This window comes from Rhinichthys klamathensis, unplaced genomic scaffold (genome assembly GCF_029890125.1).
Source record: "Rhinichthys klamathensis goyatoka isolate OS25496 unplaced genomic scaffold, OSU_Roscu_1.1 h1tg000042l_1, whole genome shotgun sequence".
In the NCBI taxonomy this organism is placed as follows: domain Eukaryota; kingdom Metazoa; phylum Chordata; class Actinopteri; order Cypriniformes; family Leuciscidae; genus Rhinichthys; species Rhinichthys klamathensis.
In genome coordinates this window covers 3,073,153-3,096,594 of record NW_026606589.1, presented here as the reverse complement: position 1 = coordinate 3,096,594, position 23,442 = coordinate 3,073,153, and the positions used below count along the sequence as shown (strand labels likewise).

Here is a 23,442-nt window from a genome sequence, read left to right as displayed (position 1 = left end):
CGAAATCGCACTCTCTTCTTGAGTAGGCCTAGGTACTTATACTTTGTGACCGCAGAAAAAGTATGTTCTATATAGTATGAGTGTATGTTCTATTGTAGCCTATGTGTGTCATCATTTATAGGTTATATCTTCAAGATCAGTTACTGAATAAGGACAGATGCGCAATCATAAATTGATAGAGAGGTGAGTTAGCCTAACACTAGCAGACTGTAAATCATTACTCACTCTGAATTGTGTCCATCAATCTTAATGAGACAGCGAGAATGTGTGTGTGTGTGTGTGTGTTAATGAGGGCGAGAGTGTTCTGGATTTTGCGTGGGCAATTGTAATAGATTCAGCAAAAAAGTACTGCATAGATCTGCACAGTGCATAAAAGCAATTAGGCTACCCGAATAAACATTCCCAAACACACACACACACAAAAGACACAACAACCCGACTAAACACCAGCAACACTCCTACACCACAACACGTTCACACTTCTGTCTCCTGAGAGTGCAAGTAAACACAGCCATTATTTTTAAATAATAAAAATGAAGAGTCAGCTCCCTGTCAGCTCGCTCAAGAAACTGAACTCACTCAACACGGACAGATCATGATGAAGCAAATAAGGGCTTCTCTTCTCTCTCTTTTTGTGCGACACATCTTTCATAAAAAAAGCATTTCTCTGTAAATCTCATTATTGATTACTGCAAAAACATTCTATTTTTATATTGTCATTATTGTATGTGTACAAATATTTATTTATTTGTATAAAGTAAAGGTAGCCTACTACTGTACTATATGTTACCATAACCAGAGGCACCATTTACAAACAATAGTGTCATGTCAGTTATGAATGGGAAGGGAGGGGGAGTATGTGTGAACATGATGATTTGTGCTTTTTCTATCAGTCGAAACTCGTGATGATGTGAGACTTCTCCTGTCAGAGAACGCCGCTGCTGTAACCACGGCAACGCTTCCACTTGGGCCATTACATGTCACAGAACCACACGGTTGCGCGGAATCGTGGTGGGCGACACCTGTGCGCTCTCTCTCTCTCTCTCTCTCTCTCTCTCTCTCTCTCTCTCTCTCTCTCTCTCTCTCTCTCTCTCTCTCTCTCTCTCTCTCTCTCTCTCTCTCTCTCTCTCTCTCTCTCTCTCTCTCTCTCTCTCACACACACACACACACACACCGAGAAAGAGAGAGGGGCTGTGGTCGGTTTGAACATCGCTCCTCGCCATAGGTAATGTATGGGAATAAGAGCATGAAATTGGACACAGAGACGCGCTCTCGGAGCTCCGCCCCTAAATAACATCATCAGCATCATCATAGTCGGAAAGAAATTACTGGAGGGCACGAGAGAGGACGCACGCGGACTGTCAACCTGCTGTATGCGTCGCGCCGAACCGTCGCGTTCATCCATCACCTCTGAATGTAAGTCACATTATTTCATTTATTCGATCAGTAAGTTTATCAATGTGTTTATTTGCTTTTAATATACAGTTCAAAAATGGTGCGTTGTACATTGCACATGATGCATCATTAGTGTTATTAAGAGAACTTACCTTCATTTATCAGACTATTGATTATTTAGCCTTTATCATTCATATTTCGGCACACAGAGCTCAGAGGTCATGAGAATCACAGGTCTGTTGCATGTCAGACAGACTGTGATTATTCAGGTATGACAGCCATACCCCCTTTAATAACAGCATGATAAATGACAGCATTATTAGAAGTGACATTGCCACGCATGGAAAAATGTACTGATGATGTTCATAAAATGAAAGACAAAATGACTGGGAGAGAGAGAATAACAACGCGACGAGCATAGTAAGGGGTTTGGAGAAATACAATGTTTATTTATTTTATTATTTACCTACATTTGTCCAAATATCAGTATTCCCAAAACAACAAATTAAACCAACTCAAATTCTCCATTATTATTATATTAATACAACTATTAATTGTAATAATACGAATAATATGTATTATTTTCAGTAAAAGTAAAACAAAATAAAGACATATTTAGTACAGCTAACTAATTGTAGGCTACTTACCTGTAGGTTTTTTTTTTGTTTTGTTTTTTTACACTTAATTTGTATATTTTCCAGCCACTAAGCCTATAAATGCTTCAATTCAATCTAAAGCCATACTAATATGCTTTAAAGAAAATATGTAAATAAAAGACCTATTTTAATCCGACTTCATGACTTTCATTCATTCTAGTATTCTAATATCATGATCATTGAGGAAGGAATAGTCTTGATATAGTGAGGAAGAGAAGACTTTTAAATGTGTTGTAACACTGGCAGGAGTATCTGAAATTAAACTATGAAAGTTCCATTAAAATGTTCAGAAGCATTGTTGTGTGGCGATCTAATACATTTAGGTCTTCAGAAACCATTTTTATAGATAATAATGAGTCAAAATGAAAACATTTGTGTTCATGGCAGTCAGTAGTATGGCAAAGGCAGTAGTATCGCTGTTGAAGAATTTGAGCTTTTATTTAGATCTTATTTTTGGTTATATAAGGTTCATGCTGTGAAACTGCTGCGTAGGGCATGAGAGGGATGCAGACATGCTTTTGACATTGTGCCGTTTCACTGTGACCTTGAAAATGCAGACGCAGCTGTGAGTAAGAGCAAGTCAGCAATCGCAGATGCTCACAGATTCACACATTGCACATACACACACACATACACACCATTTACTTAGTGCACTTGGACATACGTATTGCACGGACACTGACCTGGCAGCATAGATCTTGTTGGCTTTGTGTGATGTGTGATTAACCCCCACCCCACCCTTTCTGTGTGATTATTTTTCTCAGGCTAATATGAGGAAGCCTCTGGTGTGCTGAAGGACATCTGGATTTCACAGATTTATTGTACAAGTAGCATTCTCAGCATGCGCTAAGCCCAACCGTAGCGTAACAAGAGAGCACATGAGTGTTGAAACAGAGAGAATGGCCATGGCCTCCGACGTGCAGCACAGTCAGATTGTCTGTGCCCGCCAGCGCTTATGGAGAAAACTCAGGCCTGCGCGGGTGATCAGCCTCCTCATCAGTCTCGTAGCAATAAGTGCAGTGGCCTTCTCGTGGCGCTCTACTGCTCAGTGGGAGGGGATTCAGAGCCACGCCCCACACAGAACACTGCTATCCACACACCTGGGTTACCACAGTAACCTTTCGGAGGACACGCCCATAGCCATGCGCTCGTCCGCAGAGTCAAACGAGAGTCAAGGGGACTATCCGAATGACCTGTTCAGCCTGGAGGACCGTCGGCGTGGCGCTGTCGTGTTACACATGTTCGGCATGATCTACATGTTCATTGCCCTCGCCATCGTTTGCGACGAGTTTTTTGTCCCCGCGCTCACGGTCATCACAGAGAAACTCACGATCTCAGATGACGTGGCGGGTGCCACCTTCATGGCGGCCGGGGGCTCGGCTCCTGAGCTCTTCACCTCCGTCATCGGCGTATTCATTTCCCACAGTAACGTGGGCATCGGAACCATTGTCGGCTCCGCTGTGTTCAACATCTTGTTCGTCATTGGAATGTGTGCTGTATTCTCGAAGGAGATCCTGAACCTGACGTGGTGGCCTCTTTTCAGGGACGTCACCTTCTACATCATCGGCCTCATTATGCTCATAGTTTTCTTCCTGGATAACTACATCACGTACTTGGAGAGTATCAGCATGCTGCTTGTCTACGCCACCTATGTGCTCTTCATGAAGTTCAATGGGACGGTAGAGACTCTTGTCAAGAGCATCACGAACAGAAACCAGGTGGTGGAAGTGGAGGCTCAGCCAAAGGTGAGTTGACAACATCTCTTCCTTCCTCTGTCTTTCCAACCACTGTAGCCCCCCCCCCCCCCCCCCCCCCGTCCCATTTGAATTGGGGACTGGTTAAAGGTGTCATATAATGCCATTTTTGTACAAGCTAATATGATTATTTAGGGTCTAAATTAAAAGTTTGTAATATACTTTAATTAAAAATTCTCATTAGTATTGTAAGAAAACATTTATTTTACTTGGTCAAAAACAGCTCTGTTTTCAGCACGCCGTTTCAGTGCATATGCCTTTAAATGATAATGAGCTTTGCTCACCCCGCCTCTCTGTTCTGTGCGTACACCGTTTGTAACTCAATAACACAATAACCATAACGAGTTGTTCATTATAAACGTGGGATTATGAATTATATTGAGAACGTCGTACATAGAAAACATGCCGTAATGTACCCTGAGTGTAAACCTTAGACGCATTCATCGTGAAGCGTGCAGCTAGCGATGTGCAAAGATTTATATAAATATTAATATAAAGGTTAATAAAACGTACACTCACTTCAGTTCTTCTGGAGGTTCAGTAGGAACACGAATAGTTGGTACCGATCCTTTTTTCAGGAGCAGCTTCTTAGCAAAACCAGCTTTATACTGACCCTCGTTTATAAAGCAGTCTGGTGTGTGAAATGATTCGCGCAAACATGAAAGCAGTGACGTTGATCGTGGGGAATATTCCCTTCGAAAACAAAACTCAGCCACTGTGTCTTCAGCGTTTCGGATTTAGGAACATTAAAATGACTGCTGTGTTCCTTATTGCACCCAAGAATAGAACACCACTTCGCTTAGACTCCATTCTGCTCATAGACAGTGCTCCAGTATCAACGCGGACTATGATTGACAGCTCACTCACGAGCGAGGGCGGGTCTGTGTTGAAACGCTGCTGTCAATCAACAATCGTGGGAGGGGCGTCCGTTTTATTGACGTCACAAAAACGAACGGCTCAATTTGAGACAGGGGAAAACATATAAGGAGATTAAAACAAAAACACTGGATGGATTTTTATCATTATATGATGTTTGTGTACAGGCACTGCCAACACACATTTCAGTGCAATCAACTTGTAAAAGTGCATGTACCATTATATGACCCCTTTAAGTAATTTCTAGGTAGGATTAGTGAAGTAATAGGAGATACCACAATGACCCAACAAGCTTCCCAAACCCAAAGATACCAAAGTTTGAAGACCAATGGATAAGCAGAAAAATACAAATGATTAGGCCTATTCCTTTTTACGCAATAGTAATCTTGTACTAGGCCCTATACCAATAGCCGCTCTCAGCCCTTGAGGTCCTCATCACAGTCCACACATTGATGGCGTTGTGTAGGCCAGAGATCTACAACTTCTGTCCTGGAGGGCCGTTGTCCCGTTGACTTTTATTATTTGCTTAATAATATGTGGACAGTGATTGAAATGTTATTTAGCCAGACAGCAGGATTTGGGGGACAGCAGAACATAGAGCTGTCGGCATGCACAAGAGATCCTGAGGATGATGAATAAACATATAAATTCTAAACACACAATACTGGACCCGAGTCAGAACTCAAATGTTGCCAGGCAACAGGTAGAAGTTGTCTTTATGGCATACACTCAGATACATATATCTTGCATGACTGTGAATATAGTTTTCCTGCAGTTTCCTGTGTTTTGGTTCTTCATTAAGGCATAAGATCTTCATTTGTGATGCAGTAGTCATGGATGCAGCCAAAATAATCCTGCAGGCTTTATGTAGCGTAATCCATTTGTCTCCGCTACTGCAACGAGGCCTTGACTAACAATAATCATGATCTAATACCGCAGTTTAACCTTGAGCCTAATCCCTAACCCCTGCAGTTGTCAAAGCATCTTCAAGCACCACACGAGAAGTTTTACAATTTCCAAAGGAACGTCCCTTAAAAACCTCTTGACACGTGGTTGACGTCACTTTGTTTACCATGGTTTAGATTTACATTTATTTAATAGATGAATCTATCCAATCCGTCGCACTAAAATTTCCATGACAAGCATCCATTGAAAAACAGCACTTTTTGTCCACAAAAGAGCTAAATCTGTGAAATATATTGATATATTGTCCATTGTTTACGTCAGATTTCGCCTGAAAGATCTACTCTCTATCATTGTCTATTGTGAAATTATGCAATCTGAGCACCGTTTATGTTGTAAAAGTAAAACTGTATACGATCGTACACATTAGACTCTCACAAACAAATGAGCCCACCTCCAACTTTTATTTTTCAAAATAGGGCGGTAGTTTTTTTTTTTTTTTTTTACATCTTCAGGGGCATATTCTCCAGCCATTGTCATTGTAGTAAATCTTGACGACAAAACTTTAAGCCAATGCCAAGACGATTCCAACAGCGTGTGTTCTGTTTATCTTCCACATGTGCACATAGAGGTATTTTTATGATTATGTACTGCTGTCTGGACTAGGGCTGCATGATATATAATTTTAGATAGATTGTATTAATTAATTAATTAATTATATTAGTCTGTTGTGAATGATTAATTCCTTTCAGATAGAGCTATTTAAATCCTCTGGTGAAAATGTTTTTCTATCGCAATATACACTCCTGAACGAAATCTTAAGACCGGGGGAAACATTACCAGTATTTGCATTTCACGCTGGTGGATCGTTACCGGGTTGTAAGTACTGCTTCAAAATGCCAAAAGAAGAAACAGGAGCAAGAGACAAAAAATAGAGAGAAGGCAATTTATTGAAAACTGTATTTAATCTCAAACAGGCTGTTCATCAGCTGATCAAAAGTTTAAGACCATAGCCCCAAAAATCCTACAACAGAACTACCGTATTTTCCGCACTATAAGGCGCACTTAAAAGCCTTTAATTTTCTCAAAAAACGACAGTGCGTCTTATAATCCGGAGCGCCTTATATATGGATGGAACACACGTTCACCAAGACGGGGAGACAGCGCCGGGCGACTTACGCCACTATCTGCCAATGGATCGTGCATGCCTGGGCTGATATATCAGTCTCAACTGTGATCCGAGCTTTCACGAAGGCAGGAATAATCTCTTTATTCAGCCAGCTCACATACCCGTATTTACTTCCTGTTTTCGGCCGAAGTCCACAGTAGTTGATTGTCGAGTTCGCGCGCGCGCGATCAAACCTCCTCCGTGTGTTCAACATCTGATTCGGATGAACTATCCATTTGAGCTGATATTCTCAGAACACCACACAGCACCGTCATCGGCTGACAGTCTGAGTCTCCACTGTTGCTTAGTTACCAATGATCGCGCGCGCGCACTCGACAATCGCCTACTGTGGACTTCGACCGAAAACAGGAAGAAAATACGGGTATGTGAGCTGGCTGAATAAACATCATTTTTATATATCTTTCACATTTACTGGAGTCAGATTCACCGTGTTCACTCACATGGCTGTGCACTTTTAATGACACATTAAGGTTATTAAGAGGCTAAAAGCAGGTTTAAAACTTTTCCCGTTTAAGTCAACAGGGTGCAAATTTTAAAAAGAGGATAACACGGTGTAGGCAACACCGGTTTTTGTCGTTGTTCTCTGTACTGACAGCACTCCAAATTTACAAAAAATGAGCTCAATGTTAAAATTGACCGGAGTTTTCCTTTAACGTTTGAACAACGTTACCATGGGAGTGAACGGAGTTGTCAGAAAGCTTAATAAAGTTTGACTTTATCTGACTTTTTTGTTGACATTTGTTGACATCTAGTGGATGCATAACGCAAACTAGACATGTGCCGGTATTCGGTAATGCGATAAATCGCGGTAATGAATATGCACGATATTGTTATCGCGGGGACTTCGAAATACCGTGAAAAATAATAGATCCGAATTTAGATTTTTAGAACGCGCATCAGCTTATTTTCCATCAACCGCTTAAAAAACAATGCGTATGCTGCGCAAAACAAGTGCGCACTTTGATGTAAACAATCCCCACATCACATGTATAAGCACTGTGTGCATGCAGTGCGCACTCTAGTCTAATGTAAACAATCCTCACGTGGAGAAGAAGCACGGCGGAAGGAGGAACGCTGCCGACTATTTATCCCCCGCATGGCTGCCAACTCTCACGCATTCAGCTTGAGACTCACGCAATTGACACTTTCACACGGTCTCGCGCCACACATCCATTTTCTCACGCAGAGAAAAATCGCGGAGCAAAGAGGACACTGACACCGACAGACTAGACAGAGCAGGTTACTTTTGATATGAAAAAAAACATCAGCTCTCAGGTTCTGTCCATTTTATAACGAAATTCAGACAATAAATACTGTTTTGCTGCTTGTAAATGTGACGTGACAGATCGCGCGCCTCAGTTCAAGTAAACCGATCATCTGTTACTTTTTATTAAAGATACAGTACAACCCACCGAAAGGTACGTACTTTCGATCAATCAGTGTTTTTCAACCACGGAAAGAGGTCAATAAAACTGGAGAACAATTATGTCACAGAACGTTACATTTACCTCAGGAAAGCCATTTAATGTTAGTTGACTATAAGAAAATAGCTATAGAGAGGAGTATTTTGCTAAATATGTGCACTATATTACATATTTTAATATATGTTTACTTGTCATTATATAATTGTTATTATAATGAAAATTACGGCATATTACATTTTTATATTTATATTATTATTATATTTATATTGTATGCATTATATTTAATTTCTCTCTGTATGTTTACAGCATTATGTGAGATATTTTTTCGTGAGAAAAATTTAAATGCAGGCTATCTACTGTAGCCTACCTAATATTTATCCAAATGAGTCAATATTGAATCAAGATTGAAATTAAATCCAAGAATTTAATTGAAATCGTGAAAATTGTGTTAAGCAATAATACAAACAGTAGCCTCAGTAACTGTACCATGTAAACATTGTAACATGTTGTCACTAAAAAATAAAATTAATGTTTTGACAATCACAATTACACATTGTGATGCAAGTTTTTTTTAGATACCCCCAATCCATCTGTTTCTCTTGTGCAATTAAAATATCGTGATAATACCGTATACCGTGATAAAAGCTCAATCAATTAATCGCAGCATGAAAATTTGATACCGGCACATGCCTAACGCAAACCCAGTCAAACGTTTGACTGCAGTATCTTATGCGCCTTATAATCCGGTGCGCCCTATATATGAAAAATGTTCTAAAATAGGTCATTCATTGAAGGTGCGCCTTATAATCCGGTGCGCCGTATAGTGCGGAAAATACGGTAAAAGTGTCAAAAAAGGACTCAGTAGTGAGTAGCCCCACCGTTCTTGGTGATCACTCAAACACTCGTTTCAGCATGCTTGATGGGACTGTTTCCAGGAGGTTGGTGGGAACGTTGCTCCATGTGGTGAAGATGGCTTCACGAAGGGCATCCACGGTCTGGAACTGTCGTCCGTTTTTGTAAACTTCCCTTGCCATCCATCTCCAAAGGTTCTCAATGGGATTAAGATCAGGGGAACACGCAGGATGGTCCAAAAGAGCGACGTTATTCTCCTGGAAGAAGTCCTTCGTCAGGCAGGCGTTGTGAACTGCAGCGTTGTCCTGTTGAAAGACCCAGTCATTACTGCACAGATGAGGGCCCTCAGTCAAGAGGGATGCCCACTGCAACATGTCCAGAGCCAGCCGCCGTTTGACGCCCCTACACAACCTGAAGCTCCATTTTCCCATTGAAGGATAAAGCACCCCAGATCATGATGGAGCCTCCTCCACTGTGCCGTGTAGAAAACATCCACGGTGGGATCGTAACGTTGGAAGCCATCAGGACTGTCCAGGTTAAATTTTTTTCCCATCAGAAAATAAAACTTTCTTCCACCTTTCAATGTCCCATGTTTGGTGCTCCCTTGCAAATTCCATATGGGCAAGTTTGTGGCGTGTGAGGAGATGTGGCCTTTGAAGACATTTTTTGTTCTTCTCTCACAGATGACGTCTTATGGTTATTGGGCTGCAGTCAGCATCAGTAAGGGCGTTAATTTGGGTTGAGGATCGACCTGTGTCTTCACGGACAACCGTGAACAAGGCTCAGTGCAGATGACATTTTTTGGGGTCTAGCACTTGACTTCTTTGTCCCATAACTCTCAGGATCTTTTAAGAAATGTAAAATGACTGTCTTACTGCGTCCAACCTCGGCAGCAATGGTGCGTTGCAAAAGGCCTTGCTTGTGCAGGTCAACAATCCTGCCACGTTCAAAGAGAGAAAGCCTTTTTATGTTTGCCATCAGGAGATCATGACAGTGTGACTGCCTGAAGGACAATGACATGAAAGCCATATTTGTGTGCAGATTTGACCTTTTTAAGGCTATGGTCTTAAACTTTTGATCAGCTGATGAGCAGCCTGTTTTGGTTTAAATGCAGTTTTCAATAAATTGCCTACACTATATTTTTTGTCTCTTGCTCCTGTTTCTTCTTTTGGCATTTTGAAGCAGTACTTACAACCCGTTAACGATCCACCTGCGCGAAATGCGAATACTGGTAATGTTTCCCCCGGTCTTAAGATTTTGTCCAGGAGTGTATCACAGAAAAATAAAATATCGCAATGTAGGTTTTTTACACTATCGTGCAGCCCTTGCCTGGACCATTCAGAAGCCAGATCTCGTCTGACAGGTACACCTGTCACTAGTTACGTCACTGTTATTCTTCCGCATTCCCGACTGTGAATGTCTTTTGTCTGAATGATTGGCCATCGTTGCGATCGGTTTATGCATAGCCTCCAAACGATTGCTTTTGGAGGCCGATTGCTGTCGGAATCGACCATCACTATAGCGATTTTTTTAGGTATAGCCTAGCGATGTAGCATCTGTTTAGACACGACTTATTGTTCTGTGAATGACTGGCAATCAACGTACTTTCTGTGTATAGAGACAAAAATACTTTTTGAAGACTGTATATATATATATATATATAGCTAGACTTTGTGTGAATTTAGTAATAAAAGCTAAAACTTGTGTGTTTTTAAAGTTTTTAAATAATAACAGCAACTTTTAACATCATGCAATTATTATTTTATAGTTTTTTAAAGAATGGCTTTCTCTAGCCCTCAGATCATTTTGTTACCAAGGGGCACTTTGGAGCTCCAAGTAGCTCCACATTTAAAATAAAAAAAAGCACTAGTCAGAGAAAAAAACCTTGTAGGAATTTTATTTTTTTGTTATATCATCCTCAAACTTGAAACATAACTTCTTAAGACTTTTAGTATTGGATTCACTGTATTTCTAGCTGTTGCAAGCATCTTTATTATTTATTTTTTTTAATGATAAAAATATGTTATACCAAAAATATGTCCATTCCAATATACTTCCGCATGTTCAGCACCTTTTTTTTATTCCTATATTAATTCTGACTTGAGCTTGAAAAATAAAGCTACAAGTGTATTCTTTCAAAATATACCACAACTATGCACCTACTCCAAAGGAAAGGAAATGCAACCATTTGAGTTCAAGCATGTAATTTTCCTGTTTGGGGCTCAAAAGGGGGGAGAGTTTCATTATTCACAAATCTCACTTGGTGTTTAAGCAATGTGTCCGCATACCTACAGAAAATTGTGCTCCCTGCAGACAATCTAAGAAGTATCGCGGAATCGCACTTCACGGAATCGCCCTTCACGGAATCGCACTTCGCGGAATTGTACTTCCAGTAGCATGGCGACAGGTGCATTTGGCATTGTGATTTCAGATTTAGCGTTTATTATTTTTTTTGTAATTTGTATCCTTCAAACGAAGCTTTCTCTGATAATAAGTGTTGTTTTAATTTTTTATCTGAAGAATGTTGCGACGTGGTGCCTATTCGGTCCTGGCCCTACATCTCAAAACTACATCTCCTTCATCGCCGGAAAATTATTTATCATCCTATACTATGTCTTTTATTGTCAGGTGCATTCACCCATGTCCAAGTCCTAATGTGGTAGTTTGACCTGGCTCAAACAAAGGTTGAGTTTTGGATTCCGGATCATTCTTGGCTGAATGAAATATTGCTGTTGTGCAGGTATGACCGCCAAGAAGAGATAATATCAGAATCAGAATGAGCTTTATTGCCAGGTATGTTTACACATACAAGGAATTTGTTTTGGTGACAGGAGCTTCCACAGCACAAACAGAATGACAGTGACAAGACACAAATATTATATGGAGCCAAATATGATCAGCATGTCTAATAAGATACCTTGCATCGAAGATGGGGGGGTTGGGGTGGGTGCTGAGCTTTGGAGAGGGGAGTGTGGCTATTGGGGTTGCGGTGGAGAATGTGTCATGGATCGGAAGCACGCTGAGGACACCGAGGGCTCAGCGGTTGGAGAGACTTTTCCAGCATCAGGTGGTTAGGACGATTTGTTTGAAGACTATTTTAATGTAAAAGTTTTTCATTTTGTGCAGTAAAAGGTTTACATTTTGTGCATTTAAATGTAAGGAGTTTATTACCAAAAACCGATGAATTAAGTTGGTTACTTAAAAAAAAATTGTACACTGGGTATTTTTTGCTTAACAGAAACATGGTTAGATTCATCAGTAAGTTATAATGATATAATGATATAAATATAAAATTATAACACACCTAGGAAGGATCGCAATAGACACGGAAGGGGTGTTTGTATTTTTATTAGATCGGACATTCATTTTGAATGTGTTAGATATTAATGTTGAACATGAGTTATTGTTCTTATTGTATGACTTCTTAATAATACCTGCGACTAAGCCAATAATGTGTGGAGTTTGTTATCGTCCCAAAGATTTTTACGAGGGACTTTGTTTTAAATAATTATAATGCTTTGACAAAAGAATGTATTTGTATGGGGGATTTTAATAATGATATACGTAAAAGAATAGAGGATAATTATAATGCCCTGCAGTCATTATGTAAATTATTTAATTCAACCCAAATTATAAACAAATCTACTGGAGTTTGGGAAGGTGGGTAAAGTGCCATAGATCTTATTCTGGTGTCTGATGTAAGGTATATTTCTCAGAAAGGAGTAATAGAATCTTCTGTACAAGGAAACTAGCAAATTAAAATTTAGTAATCATAAAACAGTACTGACTAGATTGTTAAAAAAATATCGCATTGAAGCATTTAAAGATCAACTTACTGAGTTAAATGGAATGACATTCGTAATACCTCAATAGTTGATGATGCTTGGACACATTTTAGTTTAATTAATTAACATATAAGTTTTATTTCTACAAGTAGTGGATAGAATTGCCCCCCCCCCCCCCCCCCCCACCCCCCCCACCCCCCCCCCCCTTAGACAGGTGAGAGCTAAGCAAGGATCTAGTCCTTGAATGAATCAGGAAATAATGGAATTAATAAAAAGCAGGAATAAGGCTCTTTTGATTTATAGGAGAACTAATAAACGAGAGGTTTAAAGGAATGTATAAAATTCATTTTGAAAAGAGATTTTAAAAAGGGGGGTGTTGCCTAACTGTTTCATTTTTACTAAAGTGACAGTAGAATTACTAATATTTTAGAAGATCTTCATGTGTCTAAGTCAACTGGGCTAGATGGTATTCCAGCTAGATTTTTAAGAGATGCTGCAGAAATTATAGTTCCAACTGTTGCATTTATTTTAAATCTTTCTTTAGGAAAGGGTATAGTCCCATCTGGCATAAAGATAGCCAAGATCAATCCATTATACAAAAAAGGAAATAGATATGATCCTGGAAATTACCATCTCGTATCCATTCTTAGTTTGGCTTCAACATTTTTAGAAAAGGTTGTGTATAAACAACTGATACTTCTGTACTTTATTTCACAGATTTTATAAGGAAGCAGATTGATGGAGGTAAAATATGTGGAATGGTACTCTTAGATCTCCAAAAAGCTTTTGACACAGTGAATCATTCAAATCTGTTAGATAAATTAAAGCCATGTGCACACTGTGATTTTTTGATAGTCCTTTAAGATTGTTGCTTGTCAGACTGTACGAACATGATCCTTGCTTTTACCCATGTCACACTGTAAGATCTCAGTTGTCATTAATGGAAGTCAAGGCGCGTTAAAAGCGGTCGTACGCAAGAAAACTTGTTTGAAAAACGAAGACAATTTGACGGTTGTCGTATGAAATGTCACACTACAGGACTGTGTGACTCAAATCTTCTGACACTGACAGAATTTCGTCTGAGGTCAAATTTGATCGCAGCAGCCATTAATCGGTTGTAGGTGAACATGTCAAACTAATGATCAAAGACTTCAGATTTTAGCCTAAAATCAGAGGAATCTTTTAGGATTTGCCAAACTTGTCTCAGACGGCCAAATTGTGTCCAAAATCTCACAGTGTGCACCCGGCTTTAGTGTCATGGGTTTTTCAAGTATGGTGATAGCCTTTTTGAACTCTTATTTAACTGGGAGAGTTCAAAGGGTAGAAATTGATGGGATTCCCTCGGAGGAAATAATTATTAATAATGGAGTTTCTCAGGGAACTGTCTTAGGCCCCCTTTTATTCCTCCTATACATAAATGAGATGCAAGCAGTTTGTGTGTAATTTGTTTTAATGTGTTGATGACTGCTTTACTGGTTTCAGATAAGGATGTCGGCAAAATAAAAGTAATATTAGGTAAAATATGAATTAGTAATTAGGTAATTAATAATAATTAGGTAGCTGTGTAAGGTAATAGACTGGCTCTCTTACTGCATTTAAGTAAAACGGAATCCATATTATTTGGCCCACAAGCATAGGTGTAGCGATGCCTGACCCAGGTGGAGCCGATGAACTGAGGGAGTCCGGCAAGGCCGAATGCCCGATGGTCACTGCCGGCATCGAGGGAGGAAGGAGCGCAGGCGCAGAAACCAGGGCAAAGGGTCGAGGAGGAGTGGAGTGCACAGAGGCAGGAAGAGGGGCAATGGGCTTCCCACACCCAGGAAGAGATGGCTCCCAGCAGTCCCGAGGTGTTGTCATGCCACTGAGAGGAGGCAGAGGTGTTGCTGAGGGGCTGATGGGAGGTAGCAATGACTGGGTGACAGGATTAGCTGGGGCCTGGAGCGGAGCTTCGAGGGCAGTACAAAATTCAACAAAAAAGTAAAACTGTCTTAATAGCATTCTGGAGAGATGGTGGGAGAGGGAGTCTGGGCAGGACCAGCGAGTTCTGGAAATAAAAGACTGATTCACGGTATTCTGCGGTAACAAAGGGGGCAAAAAATCAACCTCTACCAAATCAAAACAGTTCTCCAGTGTGTTTGCCAAACACTCACTCTCAGTGGCAGGAAGGTAGGCGGGGCTCACTTCCATCCCCACAAATTCCACATTCACTCCCTCAGTGATGGATGAAGCTGCCGGTTCACACACCTGGTCAGGCACACGGTGCACAAGCTCTGTGGCGATGTTCAACTAGGACTAATTCAACCCAGTCTCTCTTGTTAGTGTTGGCTCGGATGTCGCGGCGGAGTCGCTCTTGTTGCCTACGGTTGTTGGCCTGGGCTGCCGATCCCCACAGTCTGGGTGTTGTTAGCTAGCCTGGTCCTACCAGATTCTCATACACTTCATTGGTACAGAGAGTCTGGCCACTCCCCATTGACAAGCATTCATTTCCTTGTTGAACTCTGTTGAAGTTTAAAACTATTGGATCTGCCCAGAGCCACTCTGGATCTGCCATAACCAATCGCTAACGTTTGGTCGTGACGTATGACGACTCAAACTAGCGCACGACCTCAACATCATCGTTCTCAGCCACTCCCTCTGTTCGCTGATTGGACCGGTAAAAAATTGGTTGGAGAAAGTCAGCGAATATACCGCAAACCCAGACGATGTACTGAAGGAAAATGAAAATTGAGCGGAAGTACGTAGGAGGGCGAAGCCATGCTAGATGTTAGCTGGGAACTGGGTAGTTAGTGGGCCTGGTGTCGTTGTCGATGGGTCAGGCAGTAAGCGGCAATTTGCAGGACACCAGCATTCACTTCACAAAGTCCATGAATCTCCCTCGAGGTGCTTCCCCAGACAGCTGCACTCTGGTGGCGGTGTTTAGGCCGGCCAGCAGCAGCAGAGTATAGGCAGTCATCCAGGAATGATGTTTCGTTTGCGAGTCTGAGGAACTCCTCGTCATGCTTCTCGAGGGAGCTGACTTTCTGCTCAAGGCACAGTAACTGTACGGCTGGCAGATCCATGGTGATCAGAAAAAAACAAACAGGAGCTCAAATGGATAAAAAACACAACTTCAAAAAAACACGCCGCTAATCTTTTCTAAGTCACTTTTTAGTTTTCATCATGAATGTTTGTCCAATAAATAACCTTTGTGCTTTATTACTTTTGATATGAAACAAAAAATTCTGTACTTTTTATTACAAAATTCAAATAATAAATAATATTTTGCCACTAGGGGTGTGACGGTTATTATATAACCGTGAGACCGACGGTTATAGTTGAACACCGTCATTAGAACTCTATAACCGCCAAAACCGTGCTATTAAAATATTTTTTACAAACATTTTTTATCATAGAGAATGTTTAAATACTAATATCAGCTTAAGAGGGAAACGGAGGCTGCTACTGCTGGAGATGATTCGGGAGAGGTCTGTGCACCTTTTCTGATCAGAGCGCGCCCTGACACGGAGTAAAGACTTGTTTATACTCGACGCGTCCGTACGATCGCGAAGGTGCGCGCGGCACAAATGACGCGTTCGGTGCGCAAGACCGGTGTTCTGACGATTTGTGCTGCCTTGTCGAAAAATGCTACCGTAACGCGAATCGATCACAGAATGTCGATTAATATTATATGAAATACAATTATAATACAATTCTAAGTTATGAGTAGTTATTGTATACTGTAGACTACTGTTTTTATTTTTAAAACGGTGTGAAAATTAAAAATTATCATCAAATATTCATCTTTGACTTGTCAAAGCACACTTTTCCTTAGTAACTGAAACTTTCAGTTATTATTGTTCAGCTGGCTGACCGTACACATATTCATATGCTAGTTAGCATTTTTAAAGGGAAATTCCAATATAACACATGAACATGTACCTTTTGTTAAAAAAAAAACTGTGCGTCTGCACATGCGCATAACCATTAAGTAGCAAATCTCGATGGGTAGCATGAATCGTCAGAACACCTGTAAGACCCCATTTGGCTTGGCTGTGTGCACGGCTTTTTTTTTTTGTAACAGCGGCGCGCGCGGCGCCGCGTCCGAGGATGACCGACTTCAAGCCGAATCTGCCCGAGCATGCACGTCTCACCGCACCGGCACGCAGTTTGCGCGTTTAAATGACAAAGTTCATTCCAATTTTTTTTCGTTAAGGTTTTGTTTACTGTGTGTGATTTATTAAAAAAAAAGAACATTCATTGCAACGTTTGTTTGTTTTGTTAGTTAAGGATTTGTTTACTGTGTGATACATTTAATAAAAAGCACATTCACTTATAGTTGTCTTGCTGCTCATGTAAACGTAGAGCCAGTAGCTAATCAGTGTCTGCTTGTTTATTCAAACTAAGTTGTCCTATAACAGACGAAAAGTTTTTCATCCGACCCCTGCTCGGATGTGTCCTTGAAAATGATTTAAATGATGCAAGTATGGCTATGAAATCTTTAAGTAAGGTTAATGCTAGGATAACATTTCTTGCTAGATATGATAGTTTTCTGAATAAACAATTTTTATTATTATTTGCATACAGTGTAATGTCATTTTGAGTACACATGCATTTCTTGGATGTCTGATCTGTCTCATGTATGATTGGTTAAGTTACAGAAATCTTAAAATAACTTGATAAGGTTAGTTTTAGGTTTCAGTAGTTTTACACGTTGAAGTATCCCATTTTAGACATCTTGATTGGAACAGAACAGAGCAGCACATCTTAAACTAAAAATGGTACACAAGATAATCAATAAAAAAGCTCCAATATATTTTTATACATATTTCTCTAGGGTAAGAGAGAAACATTGTTATAATACTAGGCAAAGTCTTATGGATATTACATTATATAGTTTTAAAACTATGCATGGTCGAAGGTCTTTTGAATACTCAGGGGCTCAAGAGTGGAATAAGTTGGATATAAAAGTTATATCAAATATAGTGTTGTCAAAAGTACTGACTTTGGTACCTACCAAGTCGGTACTGAACATTTTAAATTGTGACGATACCAGCATTTCCCTCTAGCATTTTGAGCACTGTTGAACGGATTCTTAAAGGGCACCTATTATGCCCCTTTTCACAAGATGTAAAATAAGACTCTGATGTCCCCAGAGTGTGTATGTGAAGGTTTAGCTCAAAATACCCAACAGATAATTTTTTACAGCATGTTTAAATTGTCACTTTTTGCGGCTCAGAAAAAAAGCACAGTTTTAGTGTGTATCCCTTTAAATGCAAATGAGCTGTTGCTGCCGGCACAGAGGGCGGAGCTTCACGAGCTCGCGCTCTGTCAGGACAATCTCATCTGATATCAAAACAGAAACTCTTAGTAGTGGTGTTCATTTCGACCCGGAGCCGGACAATAATGCCTACAGAGTCAGAGAATAAATGCTGCATGGAAACAGGAACAGGTATAGTCTAGTTTAATTACGGTTATAACTTATTTTTCATCTTGCTTTTATCCACTATTAGTACAAGCCTGTTGTAGCGGACCGCGTCCGAATGATGGCCAAAAATATACTGATGAGTTCAATGAAGTTGAACTTACACTCGTTACAAGTTACAACTTACAGTAAACAAAATATACACACCTTTTCAGTGGGTGCTTTAGTGCTTAATAAACTGGTAAACTTAGTTTATATCCGTGAAACGACTCGATGATGAGCTGTTATAAAGTGCGCGCTCTAACTTACATTTCTGCCGTGATCAGTAACGTTAGGCCTATCACTCAGGAGACAAGCTGGATCACGAACAGTTGTACTGATCCATCCTCGAGTAACAACGAGAGTAAATAAAGACTGCTATGTTCATTCTTACATCAAACAGCAAAACACCTCAGAAGACATTCTAGTCTACAGCTGCTCCAGCGCATAGACAGTATAAGAAGTGGACAGAGCCATCTCATTGGAACTCAGTTGAGACAGTTGAAGCCCATTTTTAGCGATTTTTGAGCACTTCCGTTCCTGACGCGCAGACTCAAACCGACTCAAACTAAGCTTGATGACGTGAGCAACCTGTCTGACAGATGTTAATCTTCTAGTAGCTGTGCGTGAAAATGGCCAACGTTAATCTTGCAGAGACGGGGAACTTGAGCAAAGAGTTATTTGGCATGAGTGAGCAGGAGTAAGTATTCCGTTGCTTTTATGGACTCATTATCTATGGGCTTCTCCCTTGACGGGACGCCCCCCGGTAATTTCTATACAGCGCGACAGAGAGTCGAGTGGTTATGACGCAATCGTTAGCCTATTTTTACTAAATCGGTTTCTACGGGGCCATAATGTAACATAGAAGGTAATGGAGCCCTTTATACATTGTCGTGTTTCTTTAGAAATACATAATGGACAAATGGAGTCTTTAAACGCCTCAGATGTAAAGTTATTCGCTGTCAAAGTGACGCCAAAATGAATGGGAGTCAATGGAAATGCTAACGCAAGTGAAGTTCTGCTACAACATGGCGGCACCCGGCCGGCTTCAACTTCCGGTCGATGGATTACCCCCTTGCTCCAGCGTCGAAACAATGGCGGACCGTGGCTCACTCAGGGCGGGTCTACTCTAAAACTGCAGTGTCCATCAACAGTCGTGGGAGGGGCTTGTGCAAAAGTACGTAACATTACCCCGAATCTGAGAACGGCTTGTTCTGAGACACGTTATGATTTATCGGGATTTAAAAAAAAAGCACTGGGTGGATTTTTATCATTATAGGGTGGTTGTGTACACATAGCCCCGTCCACACTACTGCGTTTTCATTTAAAAACGGAGAATTAAAACTAATACGATCTCCGTCCACACCAGCGTTTTATCTGCGTATTAGAATTGATCTCCGTCCACATTAAAACGCCTGAAAACGCGGATCACGTGACCATTCACCAACACTGGGCATGCGTGTGCCGGTGTAAACAGGAAACGGATTGACATGTGATGGGTGGCTGACGAATCAGGGAAGGATACGTCATGACTGATGACACCCAATCATAGAGCTGAGCGTGAGCCTCTGCGTCATCATTTCTAAAGTCTTCCGTTTTGTCCCGTCTTCACTAAAACGCTCTCCGGAGATTCAAAACGCAAAACGGAGCTGCAGCGTTTCTAAACTTCTCCGTTTTAGGTCTTCGTTTTTTCCTTTTTAGTCTGGACGGGAGGTGCAAACGTAGCAAAAGTTCTCCGTTTTTAAACGAAAACGCAGTAGTGTGGACGGGGCCATAGCCTACTGCCAACACACATTTATGTTGTTCAAACGCAATGTAAAAGTGAATTTTGCATAATAGGTGCCCTTTAAACACCTCTGGTTGGCCATTGCGTTCACGCGCTCAACATATGTCTCTGATTGGCCATTGTGTTCACGCGCTCAGCATGTCTGTGATTGGCTACAATGATCAACTTCAAAAACATGTTGTCTTTACCGAGCGCTTACCAAGGGGGTAATCCACCAGCCGGAAACTGAAGTCTCCCCGGGGGCCGCCATTGGCTAACAAGCCTTCACCTGCTGTTAGCATTCCATTGACTCCCATTCATTTTGGCGTCACTTTGACAGCGAATAACTTTACATCTGAGGCGTTTAAAGACTCCATTTGTCCATTGTTTATTTCTAAAGAAACATGACAATGTATAAAATGCTCCATGACCTTGTATCTTACGTTATGGCCCTGTAGAAGCAGTTTTTGTAAAAGTAGGCTAACGATTGCGTCATAACACGCGACTCTCTGTCGCACAGTAGAGAAATTACCGTAGACAGGAGGAGAAGCTCGCAGGCAATCGGGGGGACGTGGAGGCATAAAGTCAAGGGAGAAGCCCATAGAGAGTCATAAAGTTGATCCTGCTGCTAGCTCATGGACAGCTCCTACTCACTTTCTCAGTCTCTGCAAGATTCGGAAGGGAATAATTCAGATTCCTCTTGGCACAGCTACTAGAAGACTTACAATTGTCAAACAGGTTGCTCATGTCACATCTACGTCGTCAAACTCAGTTTAAGCCTGCGCAGTACGCTCAGCCATCAGGAAGTGAGTGCTTCTAATTGACTTAACTTTTCTCCGTTGAAGTGTATGGGGTCGCTGTGTCCATTTTTTTTACTGTCTATGGCGCTTACACAGATACACACTGGGGCATTTGAAAGCAGGCGTCTATCCGCGGATCCCTAATATATCCACTGATAGACGCCTGCTTTCAAACGCTCCCGTGTGTATCCATGTAAGCGCTCGTGAAGACTACTTTATTGTGCTATATCCTTGACAATTGAGTGTATTTCAATATTTGTTTGTCTAATAAATCAAATCAAATCATTTCTGTTGACGTAAATTCGATTTTTAACTCAAGGATTTGCTTGCACAGTTATAGGACAAATCTAATCAGTTTAATTTGAACACTCTGCACAATTTTGCACCATTTGCACATTTAACTCAAAACATCCACAGATTCAGCAAACTGGCTTTGGGATCAATGCAGCAATTATTGAAAGCAGCATCCTTGCAGTTACCTCTAGTACATCACATGACCGCAACAGCAGTCCACATACTCCAACTGGATTGTGATGTCTGGTATCATTGCCTTTTAAGGTGTAATTATTTTTAAATATTTTTAATACAGCATAAATGCCCACTGTTATGATTGGCTACCATATTTACATGGGAAATTACCCATGTCCCTTTAAAATACACATCTGTTTTTAAAACGTCTGTTCTCGGCTTAAAGGTGCAGTGTGTGATGTTTTAGCGACATCTAGTGGTGAGGTTGCAAATTGCAACCAACAGAAGTTACGGTGGCCGACAGGAAAATATGTCGTCGTCTGAGACAACAGAGAGTAGCCAGTTAAGCAATGAGGTGTCTTTACAAAGATAAAGTAAGAAATTATGTTTGCTTAATTATTAAGTAAAATTAAATGTTATTGTGAATATTATTGTTACTTGTTCATCATTGTGTCTGTTTTATTCGCTGACTTTAGCTAGTTTCTTTGCACGAAGAACAACATAGTGACGAAACGCGTTTGTCCGTTTAGGGCTTCTGTAGAAACATAACGGCGCAAAATGGCGACTTAACATGTAAGGGGACCCGTGGTGTATGTAGATAGAAACTGCTCATGCTAAGGTAATAAAAACATAACGGTTCATTATGTAATGTCTTTATACACCACTGAAAACATAGTTATGTATATGATATTGCATTTCTGTCAACATATCCTCCTAAATATTACACAGTGCACCTTTAAAGGTACAATATGTTAGAATGTTGTATCAAAATATCCAAAAACCACTTGCACAGTGTTATATATTTCTCTCAATTGTGTACATTATCCTAAATGTTTCCAAGAATTTGTAAATTCAGAGAAATTCGCAATTTTAAATAGTGCCCGTCCCTTGTCGCCTGTAAATGACGTAATATCCGCATTATTTGTGGTTTGTGCTAGTCCTGCCATAGTAACCATGGCGACAGACATGGACAACTGCGTAACGTCTAGCGGCACGATGTTGTTTCGTTGGCAAGCAGACTTTGGGACAAAAGGAGAAATAAAACGAGGATCAATATCGAGGATCAGTGGGGTTTTCGAGATGCCGAGAGCTCCACATCCGCGACAAACTTCGACTTGACAGAGCTTCATGACTTGACAGAGACGCCGCTCTTGCATGTACTTTATTAGGTGAGCTGCATGTGAGCAAATGTACATAAAACAAATCAATGTTATATAGCTCAACATGATGAAATGTTAGAATATGATCAGTATGTTGTTCTAATGTTGATCTAGCTTACTGCTAGTCTCATATAGCCAACAGACTAACACATAGAATAGCATTATAACTTTCAACACACTCAACTGCAGTTTAGTGTGATAGTGTAGACCAAGTGAAACAGCGCTGTGTAAACCTCACAATTTTATTTTGTTACATAAACTGACTAATATTAGTATTAATTCAGCACTTGTGGGTATTTCGGTAGAATGAAATGTCCTCATTCCTTTATATCCGCAGGACTCGCGTGTGGCGCTGATATCTGTCTCTCATAAGCAATCGCGCCCTTCTTCATACCACAGTCATGTTAAAAATCATGAATGTATTCACTCATCCATAAATATTATTAGATCCATCGGCATGACGACAAGTTATGATTATGATGTCATCAATCTACGCCTTTGTTATTGTAAGAGGATAGCGACCCCCAGCGGCGAAAAAAATTACATATTGTAGCTTTAACCCCTCTTGCAGCAACTTCAATGCAGAATCATGTGCATCATGCTGTGTTTAGTTTAGAGTTATAACAGCTAGAAGTATCACATTCACAATCATTAACGCCAAATTTAGCAGATAAGGAATCATTTTATCCCTTAGCCATTTTCTATGAGATTTTGATGAGCCTCAGAGAATTCCTACACTGCCATTATTGTAGGCAAACATGGATTAAAAGCCCAAGGTATGCTTTGGTTTTTATGCGTACATGAGGGTCCACGTACAGTGTGCGTGATGCAAATTTCATCACCATAATAGTATGCGCATCACCCGATTTTTGTAACCGTGGATAGTCTGTACGTGCAGGTCACACATGCGCATTCAATTTGTTTTGCACTAAATCAGTTGTTCCACAAAACTTACCTGGACAGAATAACTTTTTC

General features: G+C 40.6%; 1 protein-coding gene across 4 annotated transcripts in view; it reads left to right on the top strand.

Moving 5' to 3' along the window:
- The first annotated feature begins 1,073 nt into the window (after positions 1-1,073).
- The window catches only part of LOC130082280 (sodium/potassium/calcium exchanger 2-like), a 119,357-nt gene continuing 96,988 nt past the window's right edge, over positions 1,074-23,442 (top strand). For 2 of the 4 annotated variants that reach the window (XM_056247085.1, XM_056247084.1), the window contains exons 1-2: positions 1,075-1,416; positions 2,816-3,796. In XM_056247085.1, the coding sequence (XP_056103060.1) occupies positions 2,930-3,796 (867 nt within the window). In that variant the 5' untranslated portion in view covers positions 1,075-1,416; positions 2,816-2,929. Of the gene's footprint in view, positions 1,417-2,815; positions 3,797-23,442 lie in introns of all 4 variants that reach the window. The other 2 variants (XM_056247082.1, XM_056247083.1) reach the window with 2 other exon arrangements.